Raw genomic sequence first — 26144 nt, 5'->3', positions numbered from 1 at the left:
ATATCTTGTAGGCTATAAGGTCTCCCTTACGCAGTTGTTGTCAGCATTATAAAAATGCCATGAACTTCAAATTCTTTTGAAGGCATTTATTTTGTTACGTTTGGAATGTGCAGTGTTTTATCAGTTTTCAATCCTGTAGAGAAGACTATGGAAAAAACACTAGGAAAAAATACCATACAGCTACAAAAATGCTGCATATGTAGATTTTTCCACAATTTGCTGTAGACTATAACGTGGCCCAAAAAAGGCCAACAAAAACAGTTGTATTTGAAGCTCTCCTAAAGCCTAAAAACATGAAAAAATTCAGACAAGGAAAAAAACTGAGTAAGCAGCAATCGCACAAAGACCTGCAGGTGGTGGGGTTGAGACTTCGCTTGGGTTTCATTGTCCATGTCAGGAGGGGAGGAGAAGATTCACTGTCCTCCATTCATGACCCACCCCTGGCTTTGGTTTCAAAAACGGAATAAAAACCATGAATATTGATGTATCATTCAGACAAATGTTCTCGTCTGTGTACTGTCCAAGTATGGTTACATAGTTTGTAAGGCTGAAGAAAGACATCTGTCCATCCAGTTCGGCCTGTCATCCTGCAAATTGATTCAGAGGAAGGCAAAAAAAAAAAAAATCTGTGAGGTAGAAGCCAATTTTCTTTATTTTAGGGGAGAACAATTTCTTTCCGACTCCATTCAGGCAATCGGATAACTCCCTCGATCAACGACCCCTCTCTAGTAACTGTAGCCTTTTATATTACACTCCAGAAATACATCCAGGCCCCTGTTGAACTCTTTTAAGGCTACATGCACACGACCGTGCCGTCTTTTGCGGTCCGCCCATGTGCCTTCCGCAATTTGCAGAATGGAACGGGCGGCCCATTGTAGACATGCCTATTCTTGTCCGCAAAACAGACAAGAATAGGACATGTTATATTTTTTTTGTGGGGCCACGGAACAGTGCAACGGATGCGGACAGCACACGGAGTTCTGTCCACATCTTTTGCGCCCCCATTGAAGTGAATGGGTCCGCATCCGAGACACAAAAACGGCGGATCTGATGCGGACCCAAACAACGGCCGTGTGCATGAGGCCTTAGTGTGATGTGATAGAGTGGGACACTGACTGGAGACTGACCCATTATAGTAAATGGGCCAATTCATGTGGGATTTTTCTGCCATTGGTCCATGCAGAGAAAATTGCATCATGCGTCGTTTAGGTCCATTTTTAATCATTACAGTGAATGGATGCACAATAAAAAATGGACTGCACATAAGCGCTATGATCTTTTTTTTTTTTTTTTTTTTTTTTTTTTGTGAACGATGCACAAACAAGTTCTCAAAAACTTGTCTGAAAGAGCCCATGGGGAGAGAACTGGAGTGTATAAAGATTAGGGTTCAAGTGGTGGGGCATCTAGCGACCAGACATTTATCCCCATCATGTAAAAGGCTGAAATCTGTGCTGCCATGGCTGTTAGTACACCCAGTAATATACTCTGCTGGCTAACTGTAGATATGGTCCAAGCTAAGTTAAAGGGGTTATCCCATCTTAGACAATGGGGGCATATCGCTAGGATATGCCCCTATTGTCTGATACCTACAAGGAGAGCGGAGAAAGTTGAGGAGGGGGCACAGCACATGTGCAGCCGCCCTCCATTCATTTCTATGGAGCCGCCGAAAATAGCTGAGCGCTGGCTCGGCTGTTTCCGTCAGTTCCATAGAAATGAATGGGAGCTGTGGCTGCGCATGCGCGGTGCGCTCCCGTTCACTTCAATGGGAGAGGCGTTGAGCTACGCCTGGTGGTGGACGGACAGACCCCGGGAAACCCGGGGTCCTCCAGCCACAACTCTCCCCGGCTCCGTTCTCCTTGTAGCTGCGGGTCCCAGGGGTGGGACCCGCACCTATCAGACAATGGGGGCATATCCTAGCGATATGCCCCCATTGTCTAAGATGGGATAACCCCTTTAAATGAAGTAAATGTGAACAAGGCTCTGGGTCCAGATGGATTACACCCTTGACTCAGTTCAGTCATTGCTGTCTCCCTGTTCATGATTTTTAGAGGTTCTCTAGGGACTGGTACAGTGCCAAGTGACTGGCACAAGGCAAATGTGGTGCCCATATTTAAAAAAGGGCTGTAGGTCTTCTGCAGGAAATTATAGACCAGTGAGTTTAACTTCTGCTGTTTGGAAAAATGTGCGTGATAAGAACTAAGGGTCCTGGTCTGATTGGGACCTTTATAAATTAGGGGCATACACGGTTGTATGAAGCCCTTTCTAAGGCAATATGTATTTATAGTATATGTAGGTTATGGATACCAATGTGCATTATATCAATAATGCAATAACTGATGTGGCCTCCTGCGATCATGTTGACAGGGATGTTTTGGATTTTCCCTATTGTCCCCAATCACCATCTCTAATGAATGGACCTATGTTTTCTCTCGATCTTCCCGCAGTGATGACGCCTATCTTCCCTATAGATTTTCTCTCTATTTTCCCGCATTTTTATTGCCTAACATTTAGAATCCACCGATGGGTCCATGCTTGATATATAGTGTCATTCATAGCCAGCCATGTACGGAGAACGCTGTAAACTTACCCTGGGAGTGGCTTGGCTTGAGAGCTCCGTCCTCCGGTGTAGTTTGGGTCTGGGTGGTCTGGGCTGTATGAAGGGGCGGAGTTACATGATTTTAAGCTCTGTGGAACGGCGCCCACTTCACGGCCGCACTAGTGCCGGTGTTCTGTCATTCTGGTGGACCTTATTGAGATGTAAGTCTCCTCTAGCTGATCTCACACCCCCGGAAATCCACCAATCAGCACCCCCGGAAATTCACCAACGCACAGTCACACACCCCTGCAAATTCTCCAATCACTTTCCTGTGGGTGCAAATGTAGGCCGGAGGAGGACCGTCCTTTAAAGGCCTCGTCTGGAACTCCCTCATGGCCATAGATATCGCCATGTCCAAAAGGCTTGGTGTCTGTGCCCACAGCACCTCGTCTTGGGGCAGTGCCCGCTCCATGGTCAAGCTCATCGGCATAACCAGCAACGGCTTTCCCTGGATCCTGGGCACAGTGATCTGCCTGTGGAAGAGCAGAAGAGACGCCCAGGACCCGCCTATATTTGCACACGCAGTATAGTGATTGGAGGATTTGCAGGGGTGTGTGACTGTGTGGGAGGCTGCTGATTGGTGGATTTCCGGGGGTGTAAGATCAGCTAGAGGAGACTTGCATCTCGATAAGGGCCACCACAATGACAGAACACCGGAGGTGCTGCCACAGAGAGGTGGTGTGCGCGCCTCTATATGTATTTGTCTAATGATTTCATGTGGCAACTGTCTATCTTGTAGGTATAGTGCTCCTGATGAGGATATGAGGTGTCCAGAAACATGTCAGTTGAGTCAGGGACAGGCTCGTCTCACATTAATTTGCATATGTATCAAATCTGTTTTTTTACACAATAAAAGCACACAGAGCTATGGGGACTGGGTATTGCGGATGTGCTAGCGGCCATCTAGCAACCCATGTCCTCAGCTCTATAAACAAAATCCAGGTGACAGGTTCCCTTTAAGTTAGCCCCTGCATTTGAACCACTAACATTGGACAAGGTTATATAGGCTATACTCCGTGCCAGGGATCTACTGGCATTGTTCCTTGCCCAAGCAGGTTATGTTTCCTGTATGCCTGCCCAACACCTTTATGTGAATAGTAGGGGGACCCTTACTTTTGTGGGGGCTAATTAAATCAGGCATGCAGGTTCACATATTGCTGTAGAATAAGGCCTCTTTCACACGAGCGTGACGGATTAGGTCCGGATGCTTTCAGGAAAACTCGCACCATTTTGCAGGCAAGTCCAGTCGGTTTTGTCTGCAATTGCGTTCAGTTTTTTTTTCACACGGGTGCAATGCGTTTTGATGTGTTTTTCACGCGTGTGATAAAATCCGAAGGTTTACAAACAACATCTCTAAGCAACCATCAGTGAAAGACGCATTGTACCCGGACTTGCTTGCGGATGCGATGCATTTTTTCACTGATGCCCCATTCACTTCATTGGGGCCAGGGCTGCGTGAAAAACGCTGAATATAGAACATGCTGTGTTTTTTACACAACACAGAACTGATGCGTGAAAAACGTTTATGTACACAGACCCATTGAAATGAATTGGTCAGGATTCAGTGCGGGTGCTATGTGTTCACGTCACGCATTGCACCCATGCGGAAAACTCGCTCGTGTGAAAGGGGGAAAGGGGCCTAAGTGATTTATTTTCTAGTTCCATGGGGGCTTTTCTCCACCTGTTTTTTATTCATGACACCTTTTTAATAAAGATTTTTTTTATTAATATCAAGCGATCAAAAAGTCATATGTACCCCAAAAATGGTACCAATGAAAATGTCACCTCATCCCCCAAAAAATTAGCCCTCACTCAAGACCATAGCCAGAAAAATTAAATAAAATATAGCTCTAGGAAACACACAAAAAAATTATTTTCCCCCAAAATGCTATAGCTTAAGCTTAGTGGTATGGTGGTTGACCCTGCACGTAGGCATCTCTGGTTTAAATCCAAGAAGAGAGATATTTTCTTTCTGTTATATTTTTATCTCTCATTCAAAACTATATTAAAAGGCTATACTATAATAAATAATGTATACTCGTGTAATAATAAGGCCTTACTATATTGAGAACAGTGTTTTGTTTTTTGCTAAAAACCGATTACCTATTTATTCATAGACAAGATATTATTATAAAGAAACCAGTGATATTTATTAGCTTTCAAAAAAAAATAAAAAAAAATTCTCTATATAATAAGGACATAGACTTTTCTGATGGGATAAATGTGGAAGAAAAATAAATTTGAAGAGAAGAATTTCTCCCAAGAGTCAAACCTGGGATGCTTAACCACCAAACTATAGCATCACATAAGCATAGAAAAAACACACATGTCTATTAGCCATCACATATTACTGTTGTCTTTCTAATCATACATTGTGCCTGTGAATAAGGCCTCATGCACACGACCGTTCCGTTTTTTGCGGTCCGCAAACTGTGGATTATCAAAAAACGGAAGCCGCCAGTCTGCCTTCCGCAATTTACGGAACGGACGGCCTATTGTAGAAATGCCTATTCTTGTCCGCAAAACGGACAAGAATAGGAAATGTTCTATTTTCTTTTTGCGGGGCTACGGAACGGAGCAACGCATGCGGACAGCACACGGAGTGCTGTCCGCATCTTTTGCAGCCCCATTGAAGTGAATAGGTCCGCATCCGAGCCGCAAAAACTGCGGCTCGGATGCGGAGCAAAATGACGGTCGTGTACCTGAGGCCTAAAGCAGTAATATGTGGATTTAGCTGTCTGAGCTCAGATCTAAGTGTGGTGAAGCTATAGTGTATGGAATCTATGATATTGCTAGCACACAGCTCTTGGACAGGGCTCTGCCCTCAGCCTGATGTCTAGCCCTGTCAGTCTGTGTGAGGGGGCGTGTGCAGAGGACAGGGGGTGTTACACAGCAGTGCTCAGATGATTCAGCCCCGCCTCTGAGTGCTCAAAATTCTCATTTGCATATGAATTAAAACGCTGATCTCTCTGCAGCTATTTATCGTACAGACAAAAAAAAGTACTGTTTTTAATCAGCGTGATCAGCCCTGCAAGCCAGTATGTCTGGTTTAAGGGTCCATTCACACGTCCACAATGTGTTTTGCGGATCCGCAAAACACGGACAGCGGCAATGTGCGTTCCGCATTTTGCGGACCACACTTTGCCAGCACCATTGAATAGGCCTATTCTTGTCCGCAATTGCAGACAAGAATAGGACATGTTCTATTTTTTTCGGGAACGGTATTGTGGACCCGGAAGTGCGCAATTCCGTATCCGGGCATAGGAATGAATGGGTCCGCAAATCCATTGCGGACGTGTGAATGGACCCTAATAGGGTTGATCCTGGTGACAGAGCCACTTTAAGGCCCCTTTCACACGGGCGAGTATTCCACACGGATGCGATGCGTGAGTTGAACGCATTGCACCCGCACTGAATCCCGACCCATTCATTTCTGTGGGGCTGTTCACATGAGTGGCGATTTTCACGCATCCCTTATGCGTTGCGTGAAAATTGCAGGATGCTCTATTTTGTGCGTTTTTCACGTAACGCAGGCTGCATCGAAATGAATGGTGTTGCGTGAAAATCGCAAGCAAGTGCGGATGCGGTGCAATTTTCACGCACGGTTGCTAGGAGACGATCGGGATGGAGACCCGATCATTATTATTTTCCCTTATAACTTGGTTATAAGGGAAAATAATAGCATTCTGAATACAGAATGCATAGTACAATAGTGCTGGAGGGGTTAATAAAAAATTATTTAACTCACCTTAATCCACTTGATCGCGCAGCCTGGCATCTCTTCTGTCTGTCTTCTGTGCTGTGTGGAGGAACAGGACCTGTGGTGACATCACTCCGGTCATCACATGATCCATCACCATGGTTAAAGATCATGTGATGACCGGAGTGACGTCACCACAGGTCCTGTTCCTCCACACAGCTAAGATGAAGACAGAAGGAGATGCCGGCTTCGTGATCAAGTGGACTAAGGCTAGTTGGAAAAAATATATATAATTTTTTTTTTTTAACCCCTCCAGCGCTATTTTGCTATGCATTCTGTATTCGGAATGTACAAACCGGATTCCCAAAAAGTTGGGACACTATACAAATCGTGAATAAAAGCTGAATGCAATGATGTGGAGGTGCCAACTTCTAATATTTTATTCAGAATAGAACATAAATCACAGAACAAAAGTTTAAACTGAGAAAATGTACCATTTTAAGGGAAAAATATGTTGAATCAGAATTTCATGGTGTCAACAAATCCCCAAAAAGTTGGGACAAGGCCATTTTCACCACTGTGTGGCATCTCCCCTTCTTACAACACTCAACAGACGTCTGGGGACCGAGGAGACCAGTTTCTCAAGTTTAGAAATAGGAATGCTCTTCCATTCTTGTCTAATACAGGCCTCTAACTGTTCAATCGTCTTGGGCCTTCTTTGTTGCACCTTCCTCTTTATGATGCGCCAAATGTTCTCTATAGGTGAAAGATCTGGACTGCAGACTGGCCATTTCAGTACCCGGATCCTTCTCCTACGCAGCCATGATGTTGTGATTGATGCAAAATGTGGTCTGGCATTATCTTGTTGAAAAATGCAGGGTCTTCCCTGAAAGAGATGACGTCTGGATGGGAGCATATGTTGTTCTAGAACCTGAATATATTTTTCTGCATTGATGGTGCCTTTCCAGACATGCAAGCTGCCCATGTCACACACACTCATGCAACCCCATACCATCAGAGATGCAGGCTTCTGAACTGAGCGTTGATAACAACTTGGGTTGTCCTTGTCCTCTTTGGTCCGGATGACATGGCGTCCCAGATTTCCAAAAAGAACTTCGAATCGTGACTCGTCTGACCACAGAAAAAGTCTTCCATTTTGCCACACTCCATTTTAAATGATCCCTGGCCCAGTGAAAACGCTTGAGCTTGTGGATCTTGCTTAGAAATGGCTTCTTCTTTGCACTGTAGAGTTTCAGCTGGCAACGACGGATGGCACGGTGGATTGTGTTCACTGACAATAGTTTCTGGAAGTATTCCTGAGCCCATTCTGTGATGTCCTTTACAGTAGCATTCCTGTTTGTGGTGCAGTGTCGTTTAAGGGCCCGGAGATCACGGGCATCCAGTATGGTTTTACTGCCTTGACCCTTACGCACAGAGATTGTTCCAGATTCTCTGAATCTTCGGATGATGTTATGCACAGTTGATGATGATAGATGCTAAGTCTTTGCAATTTTTCCGCTGGGTAACACCTTTCTGATATTGCTCCACTATCTTTCTGTGCAACATTGTGGGAATTGGTGATCCTCTACCCATCTTGGCTTCTGAGAGACACTGCCACTCTGAGAAGCTTTTTTTTTATACCCAATCATGTTGCCAATTGACCTAATTAGTGTTAATTGGTCTTCCAGCTCTTCGTTATGCTCAAATTTACTTTTTCCAGACTCTTTTTTGGGGATTTGTTGACACTGTGAAGATTTGAATCAACGTATTTTTCCTTTAAAATGATACATTTACTCGGATTAAACGTTTGATCTGTCATCTACGTTCTATTACAAATAAAATATTGCCATTTGCCATCTCCACATCATTGCATTCAGTTTTTATTCACAATTTGTTTAGTGTCCCAACTTTTTGGGAATCCGGTTTGTATTATTTCCCCTTATAACATGGTTATAAGGGAAAATAATAGCAATCTACAGAACACCGATCCCAAGCCCGAACTTCTGTGAAGAAGTTTGGGTTTGGGTACCAAACATGCGCAATTTTTCTCACGCGAGTGCAAAACGCATTACAATGTTTTGCACTCGCGTGGAAAAATCGTGCGTGTTCCCGCAACGCCAGTCTGAAAGAGGCCTAAGAATTATAAAACCAGACTCCCAATACCTTTCTTAGCGCACTTTCAGACTTATTTTTAGGTCAGTATTTTGCATTGGTATTTGTAAGTCAAAACCAGGGGTAGAACCAATAGAGAGAAAAAGATGATGAAAGATGCACAAATTTTCCATCTTTTGGACCCACTGTTGGTTTTGATTAGAAAATATTGACCAAAACATTGGCATGTAAATGTGGCCATAACATTTGTTTCTCTTATAAATTTGTATTTACCCTTACTAAACTGCAAATAGTTTTCTTTGTACAGTATATGTAGTACCCACAGTAGCTCACTAGATTGGATTCCTGAAATTTACAAAATTATCTACATGTCTGTATTTGGCAGCATGACCCAAACTGATAGTTCCTCCTCTGTTCCGGATGTCGGTTTACACGTTGCTGTCACCTGACCCTTATTTATTTAATTTTGCAACCGCATTATTTCTGTAGCGTCTGATTTTATGTATTTGACTACGATATATAATTCCGGGAATCCATAGCATCACTTGTAGGATAAGTGGCATCTTTAACATAATTTTCTAACTTTAGCATAACCTAAAAGGAAGTAGTGAAACAGATCATGTTAGCGTCTCTTGATTTGGTTTCGGTCGGGTTGAAAACCACAACATCCAGATATCTGTCATGTTTGTAAAAATCTTTTTTTTCACATTTTGTATTTAAAGAGGACCTTTTATGGGTTTGTAGTAAGTGAGATAAATATCTGTACCTGTTACATGGTGCTGTCTGTTTTTTTTTTTAAATAGCGCTCCTGCGTCCCATTATGGCCCCCTGCAAATTTCGCGCTCAGTGTTACAGAGCATCGGAGCAATGGGGAGGAGACGCAGTCTTTCTCTGTAGGCGTCTCCTTCTCCCCTGGCTGTAGCGCTGTCCAATCGCAGAACGTCACAGCCAGGTTTTTTTCTCCGTAATACTCAGTGCGAAATTTGCGGAGGGCCATAGTGGGACGCAGGAGCACTATTTAAAAAAAACAGACGGGGGTACCCCGCAGGTACAGATATTTATCTCGCTTACTACAAACCCATGAAAGGTTCACTTTAAACACAGCATGTCCTATTGCAGTATTTTTTTGATTAATTGCCCATTGTCTGTGTGTAATGTCTAGGATTTGCACCAAATAATGTGAATTTTACAACAGAATTTCAGTGTGAAGATCCTGCAGATTAGTCACCTACCCTTTGCATTGCAAGCAGTGAAACTTGTGGCAGAAATCCGTAACATAAATTGACCTGCTGCAGATTTAAAGGCTCTGTACACCTTTTGGGGGCAATTATTTTTTATTTCATTGTACTTATTTTGAGCTAAAAATAACTTTTAATTGGTCTTTATTAAAAAATATGGAATCTTTTTTTTGTGTTCATAGCTGAGATTCTGTAGTAGTAGCCTGTGGATTTTCGGTCTTTTCTTTCATTTGGGGAGCTGCTCTATGACCTTATAAACACTCATAGCTCAATCATTATTAAATAAGAGTTTATGACCTCTTAGTAATTTAGAGATAAGGGTTATTAGATGGCTGTGTTCTGTCGGAAAACCTTAAATCGTCAGATTCCCTTACCCCGCGTGACTTCCGGGGCCGTGCCCCTCTGCGCAAGTGCAATACCAGGGCATGGGTAAGTTAAAATTACAGTGAGCGTTGAATTAATGGACGCGCGCACTGACACTGCGCGTGCACCCAACCGCGTGTGCGCTCTCAGGGGTAAGGACATCTGACAGTCTTTTGTCTTGTTAAATCTCCTTACCCTCACACTGCGCACACGCGGATTGTAAAATCTCCTTACCCTCACTACACGGCGTGCTTCAGATTCATTGCTGGCTAGCTTCAATCCAGTGTGGCTCACTGTAATTTTACCTTGCCCTGGTACTGTGCTTGCGCAGAGGCGCCATGTCATGGTACTGCTCTTGCGCGGAGGCGTACACCCCCGGAAGTCACGTGGGGTGAGGGAATCTGACAATTTAAGGTTTTCTCGTATAGAAAGGACCGGCACTCGCTCTGGTAGTGATTTTCAAGTAATTTTAATGGTCACATACAATGGTAAGTGACGCGTTTCGGCTACTATGTGCTTTTGTCAAGGCTCATAGTAGCCGAAACGCGTCACTTACCATTGTATGTGACCATTAAAATTACTTGAAAATCACTACCAGAGCGAGTGCCGGGCCTTTCTATGCAAGTACGTGCGGATCTTCCCTGGACACGCGCACCGCATCACTGACAGCCGAGTGCTGCCTGTATCTTCTTTGGATTTAAGGTTTTCTGACAGAAGAATGGCACAGAGTGAAAGTACCAGTCACACAGTTAGAAAAACAGTTAACCCTTTGTGACAGAATGGCTCAATATTTTAAAAACTTTGAAAATATGATTTTTAGCCAAAAATGAGTAAAATGCAATGATAAACAAAAATTGCCTCCAGAGGTGTACATAGCTTTTAAAATATGCACCGCAGTTCATGTCCTAACTGTCTTGAGAAAATGTCAGCAGCTTGTGGAAGAGATTTGTGAAGGGCTCATCCACTTTGCTCCTACTGTAAAAAGGGCATAAATCAGCTATGGAAAATCCAAAGCCTATACGCCATATGTGGCCTTACCTTTAGGGCCTATGCACATGACAGTTGGATGTTTTGTGGTCTGCAAATTGTACATTCGCAAAAAACGGATACGGCCCGTGTGCATTACACATATTGTGGAATGGAACAGCTGGCCCCTAATAAAACAGCCCTATCCTTGTCCGTACTATGTAGTAGGAAATGTTCCGTTTTTTTTTTGCGGAACTGACATACGGACACAGAATGCACACAGTCCTTGCCTCTTTAAAGTGAATGGTTCTGCATACAGGACGCAAAAAAAAAATAAAAAAATGTTTGTGTGCATAAGCCCTTAGAAACATATCCCAGAAAGGGATGGTATGGTGACATACAACTACATGAAGTAGATTAATAACCTTGCACTGTACTTGCTGGCCATTGTACGGTCACCTTAAAGAGGACCTTTCACTACAATAAAAAATCGAAACTAAGCATACAGACATGGAGAGCGGCGCCCAGGAATCTTCCTGCACTTACTATTATTCCTGGGCGCCGCTCCGGTATCTTCAGATTTTTGGCTCAACTGGGAGGAGCCTGGCGGCGTCTCCTTCTCCCAGGCTGTAGCGCTGGCCAATCGCAGCGCTCAGCTCATAGCCTGAGAGGAAAAACAAAACAAAACTCTCAGGCTATGAGCTGAGCGCTGCGATTGGCCAGCACTACAGCCTGGGAGAAGGAGACGGGCTCCTCCCAGTTGAGCCAAAAATCTGAAGATACTGGAGCCTATACTGGGAGAACTGAGCGGCGCCCAGGGATAATAAGTGCAGGGAGATCCCTGGGCGCCGCTCTCCATGTCTGTATGCTTAGTTTAGATTTTTTATTGTAGTGAAAGGTCCTCTTTAACCTTCAAATGTTCGGCCCAGCACGTAGTTACAGATCTCAATTTCTGACTTCAGATCAGATAGGCCTGGAAATACATTTTAACCATGAATTGCAGCCAAATTCACAGCAAAGCTACTGTATATGTATTAATGTATAGTTTTGCAGCTCCTTTTAGTTTTCCCTGAGCGGCATCAAAACTGAAAATCTGAAACCTATCTGTGACTTATCTCCTACATAAGGTGTAATGACCATCTGAGACAGAATAAAGGTGTAACCATTGAATGTAAGGTGATCAGATGCTCTGTTGCGTATGAACTTCAAGACTTCTACTGGTTAAAGGGAAACCTAATGGTTTTTACTAGACCGTGTCTCTGCCTTTTATGTACCAGTTCTGTTTCACATCGAAATCTACCAATCCATTTCCTATTGCTAATTTATGTGCATCTGGCTAGTCTTCATTTCTTCTGCTACCTCACTGAACCATAACATGTCACAGACAGACCTATTGAGGCTGTCACCCTAATGGCTAATAAAGGGTGATATCGCTATGCCCAAGTAATGCATAGAAATGTTGAGAGAAAACAGTGACCTCCTTTAGGGTCACACACACTTAAAAATCCTCTGCATGAATTGCTTAACTCTTGCGGGGAAACGTCCACGAATAGAAGTGCACTATACCCGTGCTGCAGACGGCAAATAGCGGTCTACAATGCACCGGCCGTGTGCTTTCCATGCTGCGGAAGCGGACCCATTGACTTGAATGGGTCCACAATCCGCAGGGTACGGCAAAAGATAGGACATGTCTTATATTTTGCCGTGCAGAGGCACATACCCGAAAGCCAGCTGGAGTGCTCTGTAGTGTTTCTATGGGCTTCTGATCTACACCTCTGCTCCACAAAAGATAGCACATGTCCTATTTTGGGCTTTTTACAAGGGATAATAGGAGAATATCACCCCACAATTTGCTAAAAAATTTCTCCCGAGTACAGTAACGCCCCATTCGTGGTTGTAACCTGCTGTTTTGGGATACGTCAGGGCTCAGAAGGGAAGGAGCGGCATCTGGATTTTCTAACATGTGATTTGCTGAAATGGTTGCTGAATATTTGCTGAATATTTGCTGAAAGAGCATAGAAACATGATCCATGACTCGCCCAATAAATTTCAATTAGAATTCAGCAGTCCTCATCATGTTCACATTTTGACATATACACTCACCTAAAGAATTATTAGGAACACCATACTAATACGGTGTTGGACCCCATTTTGCCTTCAGAACTGCCTTAATTCTATGTGGCATTGATTCAACAAGGTGCTGATAGCATTCTTTAGAAATGTTGGCCCATATTGATAGGATAGCATCTTGCAGTTGATGGAGATTTGAGGGATGCACATCCAGGGCACGAAGCTCCCGTTCCACCACATCCCAAAGATGCTCTATTGGGTTGAGATCTGGTGACTGTGTGGGCCATTTTAGTACAGTGAACTCATTGTCATGTTCAAGAAACCAATTTGAAATGATTCGAGCTTTGTGACATGGTGCATTATCCTGCTGGAAGTAGCCATCAGAGGATGGGTACATGGTGGTCATGAAGGGATGGACATGGTCAGAAACAATGCTCAGGTAGCCCGTGGCATTTAAACGATGGCCAGTTCTCCTCTGACCTCTAGCATCAACAAGGCATTTTTGCCCACAGGACTGCCGCATACTGGATGTTTTTCCCTTTTCACACCATTCTTTGTAAACCCTAGAAATGGTTGTGCGTGAAAATCCCAGTAACTGAGCAGATTGTGAAATACTCAGACCGGCCCGTCTGGCACCAACAACCATGCCACGCTCAAAATTGCTTAAATCACTTTTCTTTCCCATTCTGACATTCAGTTTGGAGTTCAGGAGATTGTCTTGACCAGGACCACAACCCTACATGCATTGAAGCAACTGCCATGTGATTGGTTGACTAGATAATCGCATTAATGAGAAATAGAACAGGTGTTCCTAATAATTCTTTAGGTGAGTGTAGATATATATATCTCCTACATTAATAAAATCCCTGTGTGTGTGTGCGCTGTTTGGGCATGCGCCGGGACCTATCAGCACCGCCATTTCAGTAGCTCACTACAGTATCAGCCACAGTGCGCCGGCAAGCACATCGGAGCGCCACCATTTCAATCAGTCATATAGAGAGGAGTCCCTGTCAGCAGTCTTAGGCTACTTTCACACTTGCGTTAGGAGCGGATCCGTCTGGTGTCTGCACAGACTGATCCGCTCCTATAATGCAAACGCTTGCATCCGTTCAGAACGGATCTGTTTGCATAACTGTTTATTTCAGATCTGATTTTTCACTTCGGAAAACTCAGATCCGACAGTATATTCTAACCGATCGGAGCCCCAGCGATTTAAACTGGGACTCCGATCGGTACTCTCCGCTGCCACCAATGATGGGGGGGGGGGGGGGAGAGGGGAGGCCGCACTGGTCATAATACTTGGAATCCGCACTGGCCACCAATAAATATAGAGGGAGGGGGGCCTCACTGGTCATATTTAATATGAGGGAGGGGGAGGCCGCACTGGTCATATTTAATACTGGGAATCCGCACTGGCCACCGATGAATATAGAGGGAGGGGGGCCGCACTGGCTACAATTAATACTGGGGAGGGAGGGGGGGCCGCACTGGCCACCAATAAGTTAATTACAGGAGATGGGGGGGGGGGGGGGGGTCTGCCCCCTGCTGCCTGGCAGCATCTGCCAGGCAGCAGGGGGCAGTCGTGTACACAGTTCTCAGTATATTCTAACATGAAGCGTCCCCATCACCATGGGAACGCCTTTGTGTTAGACTATACTGTCGGATCTGAGTTTTACGATGTAACTCAAATCCGATGGTATATTCTAACATAGAGGCGTTCCCATGGTGATGGGGATGCTCCGATCTGATGGTATATTAATAGGGACTCCTGACTTTACATTGAAAGTCAATGGGGGACGGATCCGTTTGAAATTGCACCATATTGTGTCAATGTCAAACGGATCAGTCCCCATTGACTTGCATTGTAAGTCTGGACGGATCCGTCTGGCTCCGCACGGCCAGGCGGACACGAAAACGCTGCAAGCTGCGTTCGGGTGTCCGCCTGCTGAGCGGAGCGAAGGCCAAACGGTGCCAAACTGATGCATTCTGAGCGGATCCGCATCCACTCAGAATGCATTGGGGCTGTACGGATCCGTTCGGGGCCGCTTGTGAGAGCCTTCAAACGGAACTCACAAGCGGACCCCCGAACGCTAGTGTGAAAGTAGCCTTAGCCACCAGCAGTCAGTGCCACTAGCCACAGCCACCAGTCAGTGCCGGCATTCTCAGCTACAGACAGCAGTCTCGGCCACAAGCCGCAGTCTCCAGTCTCGCCCACCTGTCAGTGCCAGCATTCTCAGCTACAGCCAGCAGTCTCAGCCATAAGCCGCAGCCAGCAGTCTCCAGTCTCACCCACCAGTCAGTGCCAGCAGTCTCAGCCACAGACACCAGTTTTGGCCACCAGCCACGCGCAGCAGTTAGAGCCACAGCCATCAGTAAGTGCAAGCAGTCTCAGCCACAAGCCAGCTGCCACAGCCACCAGTCATTTCTAGCAGTCTCAGCCACAAACCACAGACAGCAGTCTCAGCCACTACCAGCAGTCAGTCTCAGCCACCAGTCAGTGCCAGCATTCTCAGTTACAGCCAGCACTCGGTGCCAGCAGTCTCAGCCACCAGTTAGTGCCAGCAGTCTCAGCCACTGCCAGCAGTCTCAGCCACCAGTCTGTCACCAGTCAGTGCCAGCATTCTCGGCTACAGCCAGCACTCGGTGCCAGCAGTCTCGGCTACAAGCGGCAGCCAGCAGTCTCAGCCACCAGTCAGTGCCAGCAGTCTCAGCCACAGCCAGCACTCAGTGCTAGCAGTTTCAGCCACCAGTCAGTGCCAGCAATCTCAGCAACAGCAAGCAGTCAGTGGCAGCGACGCATATTACAGCCACATATAAGCCAGTATTACGGCTTATTAAGAGAAAATATTAGAACATTAGAAGGTCCTGAACAAGGCAAACTGTTGCTAGATTCAGACAGAATATTTACAAGAAATGTTATCTGTAAAGAAATTTTATAGTAAAATTGAGGTAAAAAAATACAACAATTTTTCAGAATATCTGCTTCAGATATTGTATATTGCAGATTGTTACAAAGTTTTACACTAAGGCTATAATAATTATACTTACTGTATTGTGCTATATACCGTATTTTTCGCCCTATAAGACGCACCCCCCCCCCCCCCCAAAAAAGTGGGGGAAAAATAGCAGTGCGTCTTATGGGGCGAATTCTGCTGATTTTGCCGTATTTTCAATGATACACCCGCCCCGATGCCGCGCAGCGGGTGTATCGGCTCTGAGGGAGGAGGGGCTGGGGCCGGCATCTGCATTTATAATGACAGCGGGGCCTGTGCAGTGACTGTATTCTACTACACGGGCCCTGCTCACTTTATAATCGTATCTGTATTCTGTAATAGTTAATCATGTATATACCGGTAATCGCATAATCAGCGCTACTTACAACTACAAAAGCTCGGTAGGTAGCGGAGAGGAGGGAGGTGGCAGGCCGGGAGGATGGGCGCTGGCAGCGTGAGTCACTACGTCATGCGCCTGCGCCGCCCACTTTATGGATGAAGCAGGTGGCGTGGGTGCATGACGTAGTGACTCACGCTGCCAGCGCCCGTCCTCCCGGCCTGCCTCCTCTCTGCTACCTACCGAGCGCTTGTAGTTGTAAGTAGCGCTGATTATGCGATTACCACAATTATACACAATTATATTGTGTATATACACAATTAACTATTACAGAATACAGATACGATTATACACGCCAGATCCCCCATAAGTGTCGCCCACAGATCCTCCATAAGTGTCGCCATCCACAGACCACAATTAGTTCAAAACCCACCAAAAGCACACCTATTGGTTCAAAATATATTTTTTTCTTATTTTCCTCCTCAAAAACCTAGGTGCATCTTATGGGCCGGTGCGTCTTATAGGGCGAAAAATACGGTATACGTTTTCATTTTATGTTTATTGTCTCGTGTGTGTGTGTATATGAACCGTATTTTTCATTTTATAAAACGCACTTTTTTTTTTCCCCCCTCCAAAGTGGAGGCAAAAAGTCACTGCTTCTTATAAAACTAATGCAAATTAGGTGGCTCAGGAGCTCTCACCAACAGCTCCTTAGCCTGCCATTAAACTATTGGGTGGGCTGGCGGCTACACTGAAGGCTTCTGCCTCCAGCCTGCGCTTCCTTAACAAGACCGCACCAGGGCAGGGATGGGCAGGCTGGCTGCTTCACTTATTGTGCTCTGCTGCCGCCAGCCCGCCCGTCCAGTGCGCGACCGGCGCTCGCAGCTCCAGTAAGTGGAAACTTCTCCTGCTGCCGGGGGACCCCCAGATATCCCAGCACTGACCTGAGCTCCAGGGCCCTGTGTGCACTACTCGTTTTGTGTGCACTTCAGACTGAATACCTGTCACACTGTGTGCTCCAGCTCCTCTGTCATTGTGCCTGCAGCCCTGCTACTCTCTGCTCATACACCACCCATGTACTGCAGTGTATGAGTGGATTCTTATGGATGAGGGGGGCTATAGTCATATTTAATATAAACACATGCCAATTACAGAACAGTCCCTGGACAGTGTTTATATTTAATCTGACTATAACTCCCCTCATCCTTGAGAATACACCAATGTACAGTACCTACAGTACATCAGTGTATTCTTTAGGATGATGGGGGTTATAATCACATAAGTGTCATCCACAGATCCTTCATAACAGTGCATCACCCACAGATCCCCCCCATGACAGTGTCATCCACAGATTCCCCCATAACAATGCCTCATCCACAGATTCCCTCCCCCATAACAATGCCTCATCCACAGATCCCCCCCCCCCATAACAATGCCTCATCCACACATCCCCCCCTATAACAATGCCTCATCCACAGATCCCCCCCTATAACAATGCCTCATCCACAGATCCCCCCCCCCCATAACAATGCCTCATCTACAGATCCCCCCCCCCCCCCCCCCATAACAATGCATCATCCACATGAGTCCGGCGATGCACGGCAGAAGGCCGCCGGACTAAAATTACTGCATATCAGGCTTTTTAGTCCGGCGGCTTTAGCCGTGCTGGGCCGGAGCTCCGCCCCCGTCCCCATTATAGTCAATGGGGACGGAGCGGCAGCACGGCGAAATAGCCGCAGGACGGATCTGACAGGGTGAACAGCCTGTCGGATCCGTTCTGCCGGGGGGGGGGGCTGTGCCTTTCCATTTATGATCAGTGAAGCTGTTATATGAAAGTACATGTATGAGCAAATATAATGCCGACCTGCAGCCACAGTCCTCAAGATCTCAGCTTGGGGGGTGACTTTTGAAGACGCTGCCCCCTTATGATTACTTGGCTTTTTTTTCTTTTTTTTTTTTTCTCTTGACAACCTCGTGTTAGTATGCAGCTTCTCCCACCATCCCGTTCCTAGGAGCCAAGCCCTGGTTGTTACATGACACACCTCTGACTGGGACACTTTGGAGGGCCGAGCACCAGTAACATCAATGCTGCTGCTACTGGAGATATTAGCCTTAGGGAGCAGAGCTATGACAATCAGTTTACAGACATGGTGAACATGTAGCATTGCTCAGTAGAACTTCCTGTAATTCAGTCATGTTGTGACAAGCAGCACCCCTCCCCTCAAAAGAAACTGGCAGGAAGACCGTGTGGATTGTAGTGCAGTCCTCCTGAATGCATGCCTGTCTAAAGGTGCTGCTGCTCTCCAGACAGGGCTGAGAAGGGCTCGGGCCGCCCTCTATTCCGCCTCTTAGTGATTGGCCAGACTTGCAGAACTTTTCTCTTTTCATCCTGCCTTTTTTTCATTTTTTTCTTTGAGAAGTTGACTTGCTGCTTCTGCTGCTCAGAGTGCACGTCAGCTGTAATCTTGGTCTCCAGTGACTTCCACTGACACCATGAGCTCAGAGTCAGATGAACCAAAAGAAGGTATGTCTTTATGCTTTTTTCCTGCTCCCTTGCCTCTGGCCTGCTCCAGACGTGCTGCCTATCCCATGCCCTTTGCTTAGGTCCTGCACAGATAGCGTGCAGCCTTTATGTGTGAAGATCTGGCATGTTCATTTGAAGTCTGGTCTCTAGATTTCCGGATGAGGAGCCCCAGTGTCGGCTTTCATGTGCGTTTGGTAGATTTAGGCCAGCAAGCTCCCTGTAAAGGCTCCGTTGTGGGGCTGCAGGGCTCTGGATTTCTTCAGCTCACAGAGGAAGATTTCAAAGTTTCAGTTGAGCAATGAAGATCCCTATTTTTTGGCATGCCTGCTGCCAAACTAGATTTCCTCTTTCGTCTTAAAGTTCTTCTTTCACTAAGAGAATAAACCGTTGAGGGGATGTGTGCCCTAAAGTGCACGCTGCACAAATCTGTTCGGAAAACTGGAAGCCGTCCAGTAAAAGCAACTTATAAGAATAGTTATTTTTATACAACCAGAGTTTCATTTTTCTTCTGGTCATATAAGTGTATGAAATCCAGATTTATAAGCTGCCGATTTTGTGCTTTGCCAGTGAATACAAAGTGGCACAGTCTTTGGCAATAAACTAGATGATACACTGGCATGTGCTCATGCCTGGTTCCTGTGTCGGACCAATGCCGAAGCTGCTCACTGATTAAATGAGAGGTGGGATATTGGCCCAAGGCCTGAAATGAACTGGAGTTTTTTTCTATTTTTGACAAAGTGCATTCTGATGGGAAGTCTGAAATTCCAGACCTGCATTGCTCAAACAGGAGTGGTGGGAGCTACTGTAAATCTCCATGGAAGTCGTCTACTCATAAAGAAACATTAGCAACCAACCAGATCCTCTTAAAGTCCCTCTGGCCTGCAGTTTATTACCTAGACAGTCCAGTTTAGCTCCCTAAGGTACAATAAAAGTAATTATAACAATTTTAAAGGTGTCAGAATCTAACTGTCATAATTTTCTAGTCAGACAATAGAGAAAGAAAAACTTAATAATAGAAATAGTCTTTATAAAAACTTTCACATGGCTGAATAAGTGGATTTCCACCCAAAACATAACCTGACCATAGAATAGCATTTTAGGGAGGAGTTTGGTGTTTTTGCCATCATGTTTGCAAGGTGACAACAGGACCTGAAGCCATATTAGCATAGAAACTGAATGAAGACATTGCAGTCCAGATACCTATGTGCCCATACAGCTATGTGCCTCCATTACTGTTGTGCTGCAGAGAATCTGGTCTTATACCCTCTAGGGTGCACACTGTGAGATTATCTTTTAGTAATGTATAGTGTTGAGCGAGCATGCTCGGCCGAACAGCAGTTCAGCTCAAGCATCGCTATGCTCGGCACATCGCAGTGTTCGGCTGAATACTGTGTATGCTCAAGTACTATTGAACACAATGAAAATCAATGGGAGACCCGAGCATTAAACCAGGTACCCCCTGCTCTGAAGAAAAGTTGTCTGGTTCACAGAAAAAGGTTAAAAATTGATGGAAACACCACCGAAATGGTTTGGAAACAGCATGGGAAGGATGTCTAGATGCATCTTGGACTCCCATTACCTATGACATACAATAGTCAACCACACAAATGCTATATGCCAAAAGCCAGGTATGTGCAAGCCAACAATCTATCCATGAGACAGATAGTCAGCATACCTTACCATGCAAATTATTTTACATGACACAACTGTATAGAAAGGTTATTGAATATTATGTTAGGACAATCAGAAAACATTTTGTCACTCTAATGATAATGATATAGGTGTGCAGGTCCACCCAAGCCATCCAACAGTTATGAAGCAACTTTGAGGCTTACTGTCTCTCAGTCAGTTGAGAGCTGGTTTTGAATGTCTCATAGTGCACAAGGCTGCCATTGTAAGGTGTGCTGCCTGTATCTGTCTCATGGATAGATTGTTGGCTTGCGCATACCCGGCGTTTGGCATATAGCCTTTGTGTGGTTGTCTATTGTATGTCGTAGGTAATAAGAATCCAAGATGCATCCAGATGTCTTCCCAATGCTGTTTCCAAACCATTTTGGTGGTGTTTCCATCAATTTCTAACCTTTTTCTGTAAACCAGACACCCTCCCGATGTGTTCGGCCTGAGCACTTTGGTGCTCGATCAACACTACTAGTAATGTATACTTCCTCAGGTTCAGTGCACCAGTAATAAAACGCCAGAATTTGCAGAGTTTTTTGTGATCATTTTATAGTGTTTGAACTGCATTTTTTTTAATTTTTTTTATAAACGCATAGTGAAAGAGGTGTCATATGCCTGAGACAAACCCCAGAGCCACATCCTGAAGCATTTTGAAAAGATGGATGTAAAAAACGCCACCTAATGAATAAAATACCAGTAACAAAAAATGATTGGAAAAAAATGCCATGTAAAACTGCAGAAAAATGCCACCAAACCTGTGTGAGAGAGCAGACGAAAATATATGCTCTAAAAGGGAGTTGCTATACTTCATGAGTAAAAGAAAAAAAGAACACTAAGGCCTCGTTCACACTTCAGTGTTTAGTCAGTGATTTCCATCAGTGATTTGTGAGCCAAAACCAGGTGCAACTCTAAACACAGAACAGGAGCAGATCTTTCCCTTCTACCTCATGTCTGTGGTGGCTCCACTTCTGGTTTTGGCTCACAAATCACTGACCAAACACTGAAGTGTGAACGAGGCCTAACTGTATAAGGCTGGGGTCACGCGTGACTGATTAGCTGTTGATTTGCCACAGTGGATTTTATTGCAGCAAATCCACAGTACAGTGCCAGCAAAATGAGTGAGAATTTCAGAATTCCCATCCACATACGGGCTCATAGGGCCAGTATTGTAGCCCACAAACAACGGGTCTGCAATATACGGGCATTGGACGTTTGTGCACCGCATCACGAAATTCCCACGGAAGCACTTTGCAGTGCTTTCGTCCGGTTCTGTACCGCCCCTTACAAATTGCAGGCCCAAAGTGAATGGGTTTTCTGTTCGTGCCTCCGCACCGCAAAAATGGAACCTTTTCGAGTTAAATGGTTCTGCGTCCGTCTGCGCCAGCCACAAGGACTGTGCATTGGGGACTGCAATTTGCTGACCCCAATGCACGGAATGGCGGCACGCGTTCGTGTGCATGAGCCCTACTGTGAAAAAAAAAAAATGCAGAAGAGCTGCAGACTTGAAATCCGCAGAATGTAAATTTATACAGTGGACTTCTCTTGCGGATTTCACCCTTTCCAATTGTCTTATGGCTTTCTTTTTTGCAGCAAAACCTGCATGTACTTGTGGTTTTGTCGCAGTTTTTCATGTAGTTTCTGCAAAACTGCAGCAGATTTTTCAGCTGGATTTTTAGTCATTTGTGACAACAGACTAGCTGCATAAGTTATCCTTCTCACGTTGCGGGTTTTATTGCAGAAATTTCCGCAACTGAAAATCAGTTCCATTTACCTGAAAGGGCTTGCGGACATCCGTGTGCTTGTCGCCCCATTTAATGAATTGAATTTCGGTAGCGGAAATGTCTGCACCAAAACCCGCAGCGTGTGAAGGCATCCTCATCAGTAGCACTACACTGCGTTATTTATATGGATATGTGCTGTACATATTCTCCATTTCAGCTTCAATATTACCTGCACATCGCCTCCTTATTAGAGACCGCTGTTCATTGTAATTGCACTGCGCCGCTGCTGCTGCAAAGGAGATGGCGCGTCGGTAATTTTGAAGTGGAAGTAGCACGAACTCCGTTGTTTTCTTCAAATAGCTGATGGGCGGAGATCCCGGGTGTGATCAAATATTGATGACCTATCCTGACAATAGGTCTTCAGTATTAAACCAGTGCACAGCCCCTTTAAGATTGTGACTGAGCCCTTAGAAATGGAAGCGTAATTATTAGGCTGGGGTCATTTGGCAGCTTCAGTAGCAACTGTTGTTATTTTTGGACAGTATTCTTTTTTTCATTTTCAACCCATGTCTTTCTGCATGTGCCTGCGTGTTTTGTGCTACTCGATGTGTTCATATAGGTGACAAACGTGTGATAATTATTGCAGCTGTCCTAATTTGAAAATGCTGTGTACTGCCCCTAGTTTTAGGCTATTTTCACACTAGCGTTTTAGTTTTCCGCTCAATACCGGGGAAAAAAAAAACGCTTCAGTTTTGTCCGCATTCATTGTCAATGGGGACAAAACTGAACTGAACAGAACGGAGTGCTCCAAAATGTGCTCCGTTCCGTTTAGTTGCGTTCCCATACCAGAGAGCAAACCGCAACCGTTGTAGTTTGCTTTCCGTCCTGGGATGCCGAGCAAGACTGATCCGGCATGACCCCCAACGCAAGTGACATAATCTGACACAATAGAAAACGGATCTGTCCCCCATTGACCTTCAATGGAGTTCATGACTGATCCGTCTTGGCAATGTTAAAGATGATACAACCGGATCTGTTCATAACGGATGCAGATGGTTGTATTATCAGTAACGCAATTCTATGACTGAATGCCTTTTGGAGACATTCACTTATTCATTCCGTGATAATAGAAGTTTATGGGCTGCATAACAGATGCGTCCCGTTTTCGTTATGCAGGAGAGGAAACTGGACAGATCCGTTATGCAGCCCATAGACTTCTATTACGATGGAATTCCTCTAAAGGCATTCCATTATGCATTCCATCATAGAACTGCGTTATGGTCCGTGGTAACGGAATCCATAACGCAATTCACCTTTTATATGAAATTCGCTTCTCTCTAATTACAACACATAGATTTACAGTAGTCGGCATTATTATTATGTGTCCTATGCAAGAAAACCCCGAGTGGCTGTCAGTATGAGGGCAGACGATTCTGTCGTCATAGGGCCACTCAGTAATGTGAACAAGGCTAATGATTTCAGGCTGCACGTTTACTGGAATAATGCTCCCTTTGTCTACCAGCTACCTGGAGTGAATAGTTGCGACCCTGGGGGAATCTTTTGATTTATCATTGGTGCCTATTCAGTACATACATTATGTGGTGCAGCACTTGGCTCAGCCTTAGGGCTCATGCACACTACCGTATATATTTTGCGGTCCGCAAAAAATACGGATGACATCCTGGTGCATTTCGTATTTTGAGGAACGGAACAGCGGTCCCCTAATAGAACAGTACTATCCTTGTCCATAATGCAGACAATAATAGGACATGTTCTATTTTTTTTTCGGAACGGAAATACGGAGTACAGTTATTTTTTGGCAGACCCATTGAAGAGAATGGTTCCGCATATGGTCCGCAAAAAAAAAAACCCCAAAAAAACCAGAAATGACATGGAAAGAAAATACGTTCCTGTGCATGAACCCTTAATAAAGGCATTTTACTGAAAAGTTTGTCATTTATGCCAAGATCCGTGGGCGTAATCGATAGGAGAAGTATTCCTATTGCTGAGCACGGGCATAGGTCGGTGCTGAATATCCTAGCAGTGCCTGGCATTCTTTATATTAGATTAGAAGAATATCTTACCTTCTTCCTGCTGTGTATGATCTGCATTGTCTTTATTCTTTTTCCACGAATTCCCGCTCTACGGTGAACTAGATCTCCTATGGGGCAGTCACAGCGCTTTCCCCATACTCTTCAGTAATATGACACGCATGTCCCCTTATTACTGCATACTTGCCTTTTAAGAGTATGACAACTGAGCTACAACTCCTATGGGGCCTGTAATAAAAACCACTTTTCAAATGTAAAGTATCTAGAAACCGAGATTTGTACTGAAAGTATTATACATTGCTCGTTTCTAGGGGTTACAACCACCCTGCAATCCAGCAGCGGTGGCCATGCTTGCACACTATAGGAAAAAGTGCTGACCTCTCTGGTGGCCGGGACCGCGGGAGTGCGCATAGGCTCGCATGCGCAGCAGCTCCCGCCACGGCCTCCTTGTTTTTGTGCTGCAGCAGTGGCCATAACACCTGGAAACGAGCAGTGTACAATGTGATGGAAAAATGAAGCCAGAAAAGGAGCCAATGTGGACAATCACAATACATTAGGAAGTGCTCATGTGGTATTAACTTTGTCTGTGTTAAATGCCATTTGCTGAGGTGAAGCCACCTGTCCTTGCTCTAGAAATGCCATGGCAGATATATAGTGTAAATCAGGCATGTCCAAAGTGCGGCCCTCCGGCTGTTTCAAAACTACAACTCCCAGCATGCCTTGATAGCTTTACAGCTATTATAGCATGCTGGGAGTTGTAGTTTTGCAGCAGCTGGAGGGCCGCAGTTTGGACATGCCTGGTGTAAATGATATTAAATCAGTTGGATCTTAAAGGCCCCCCAGCCTACTTTGTAAAAAGTGACGTTAGAGACATGAAACCCTAAAAAGTCACCAATGTATTGCGCAAATGTCATTTGTGCAACTAAATTCCAACTTTTTGATGCCAACTCTTTGGGTGAATTGAGCTTTCGTGCAGCACATGAAGTCCTCTTTTCTGAGCAGCGGATCCTGCTGTGTAAACAAAAATCTGCTGCCTAGGTAGAAACCATGGCAGTAGTCATTGCTCGTCCCCATACAGTGGAGGGGATTGCTGCATGTACATGCAACTCTTCACCTTTACTGACAAGCAGGCAGATATCGGGACGGAACGGTCCCTTCTTGATAATTGCCTACTCGCTCGTCGCGTCTAAATGTGCCATTGGGTTCACCTACGTAGATTTCAGTCTTCATTTCCACCTTAAAACTGGCATAAATGAAGATAAATGTGCTGGGCCTGCTGTCCCCTCAGTTTGCCATGCCCCCTTTTCAGAAAGTGGCAAGGTTGGCGCACAAACTCATGGTGTTTGTGCTACAAAACTGGTGAAGGGAGATGATGGATCTCCCCAGAGTGTATACCATAGTGTCCACTGACATTGGATACCTTCCTGTGTAGGATATAAGGTGTTGCATATCTGCAAATGACTCTGATGGCAGAATTTGTTTCCCCTTGGGGCCAGGAAGAGAAGCCATATGGAAATGGAATACTCCTTCCTCTGTGTTACTCTTCAAGGCACGTTCCTCCTGCTTTTACAGTGATTTAGCGAATACCCGGTGACTCTTGCTGTAAGTGCCGCTCCCTGTGCCGTGCAGTGTGTGTGACTTGAGGTTACCTAGATAACAACCACCATGTGATGTCCAGGTTTAAAGCGTGATACTACAGCCTGCTGTCTCACTATCAAACGCCGTTTCCTTTCAGCTTCCTCACCACTGAGGAAGCTGCCATTGATAACGGCAGGACAAAGGTCTGTAGTATCAGT

At 45.1% G+C, this 26144-nt stretch overlaps 1 protein-coding gene across 3 annotated transcripts in view; it reads left to right on the top strand.

The window, feature by feature from the left end:
* The window catches only part of TNFAIP8 (TNF alpha induced protein 8), a 123873-nt gene that overhangs the window by 73891 nt on the left and 23838 nt on the right, over window positions 1–26144 (top strand). Inside the window, exon 1 of one of the 3 annotated variants that reach the window (XM_044275892.1) lies at window positions 18534–18899. The exons of the other annotated variants lie outside the window; for them this stretch is intronic. Coding sequence (XP_044131827.1) covers window positions 18869–18899 — 31 coding nt within the window. The 5' untranslated portion in view covers window positions 18534–18868. Of the gene's footprint in view, window positions 1–18533; window positions 18900–26144 lie in introns of those variants that run through there. 3 annotated transcript variants of the gene reach the window in all.

Source organism: Bufo gargarizans, chromosome 1 (genome assembly GCF_014858855.1).
Source record: "Bufo gargarizans isolate SCDJY-AF-19 chromosome 1, ASM1485885v1, whole genome shotgun sequence".
Taxonomy (NCBI): domain Eukaryota; kingdom Metazoa; phylum Chordata; class Amphibia; order Anura; family Bufonidae; genus Bufo; species Bufo gargarizans.
The sequence above is the reverse complement of the archived record's forward strand: the minus strand, read 5'-3'. Positions and strand labels throughout refer to the sequence as shown.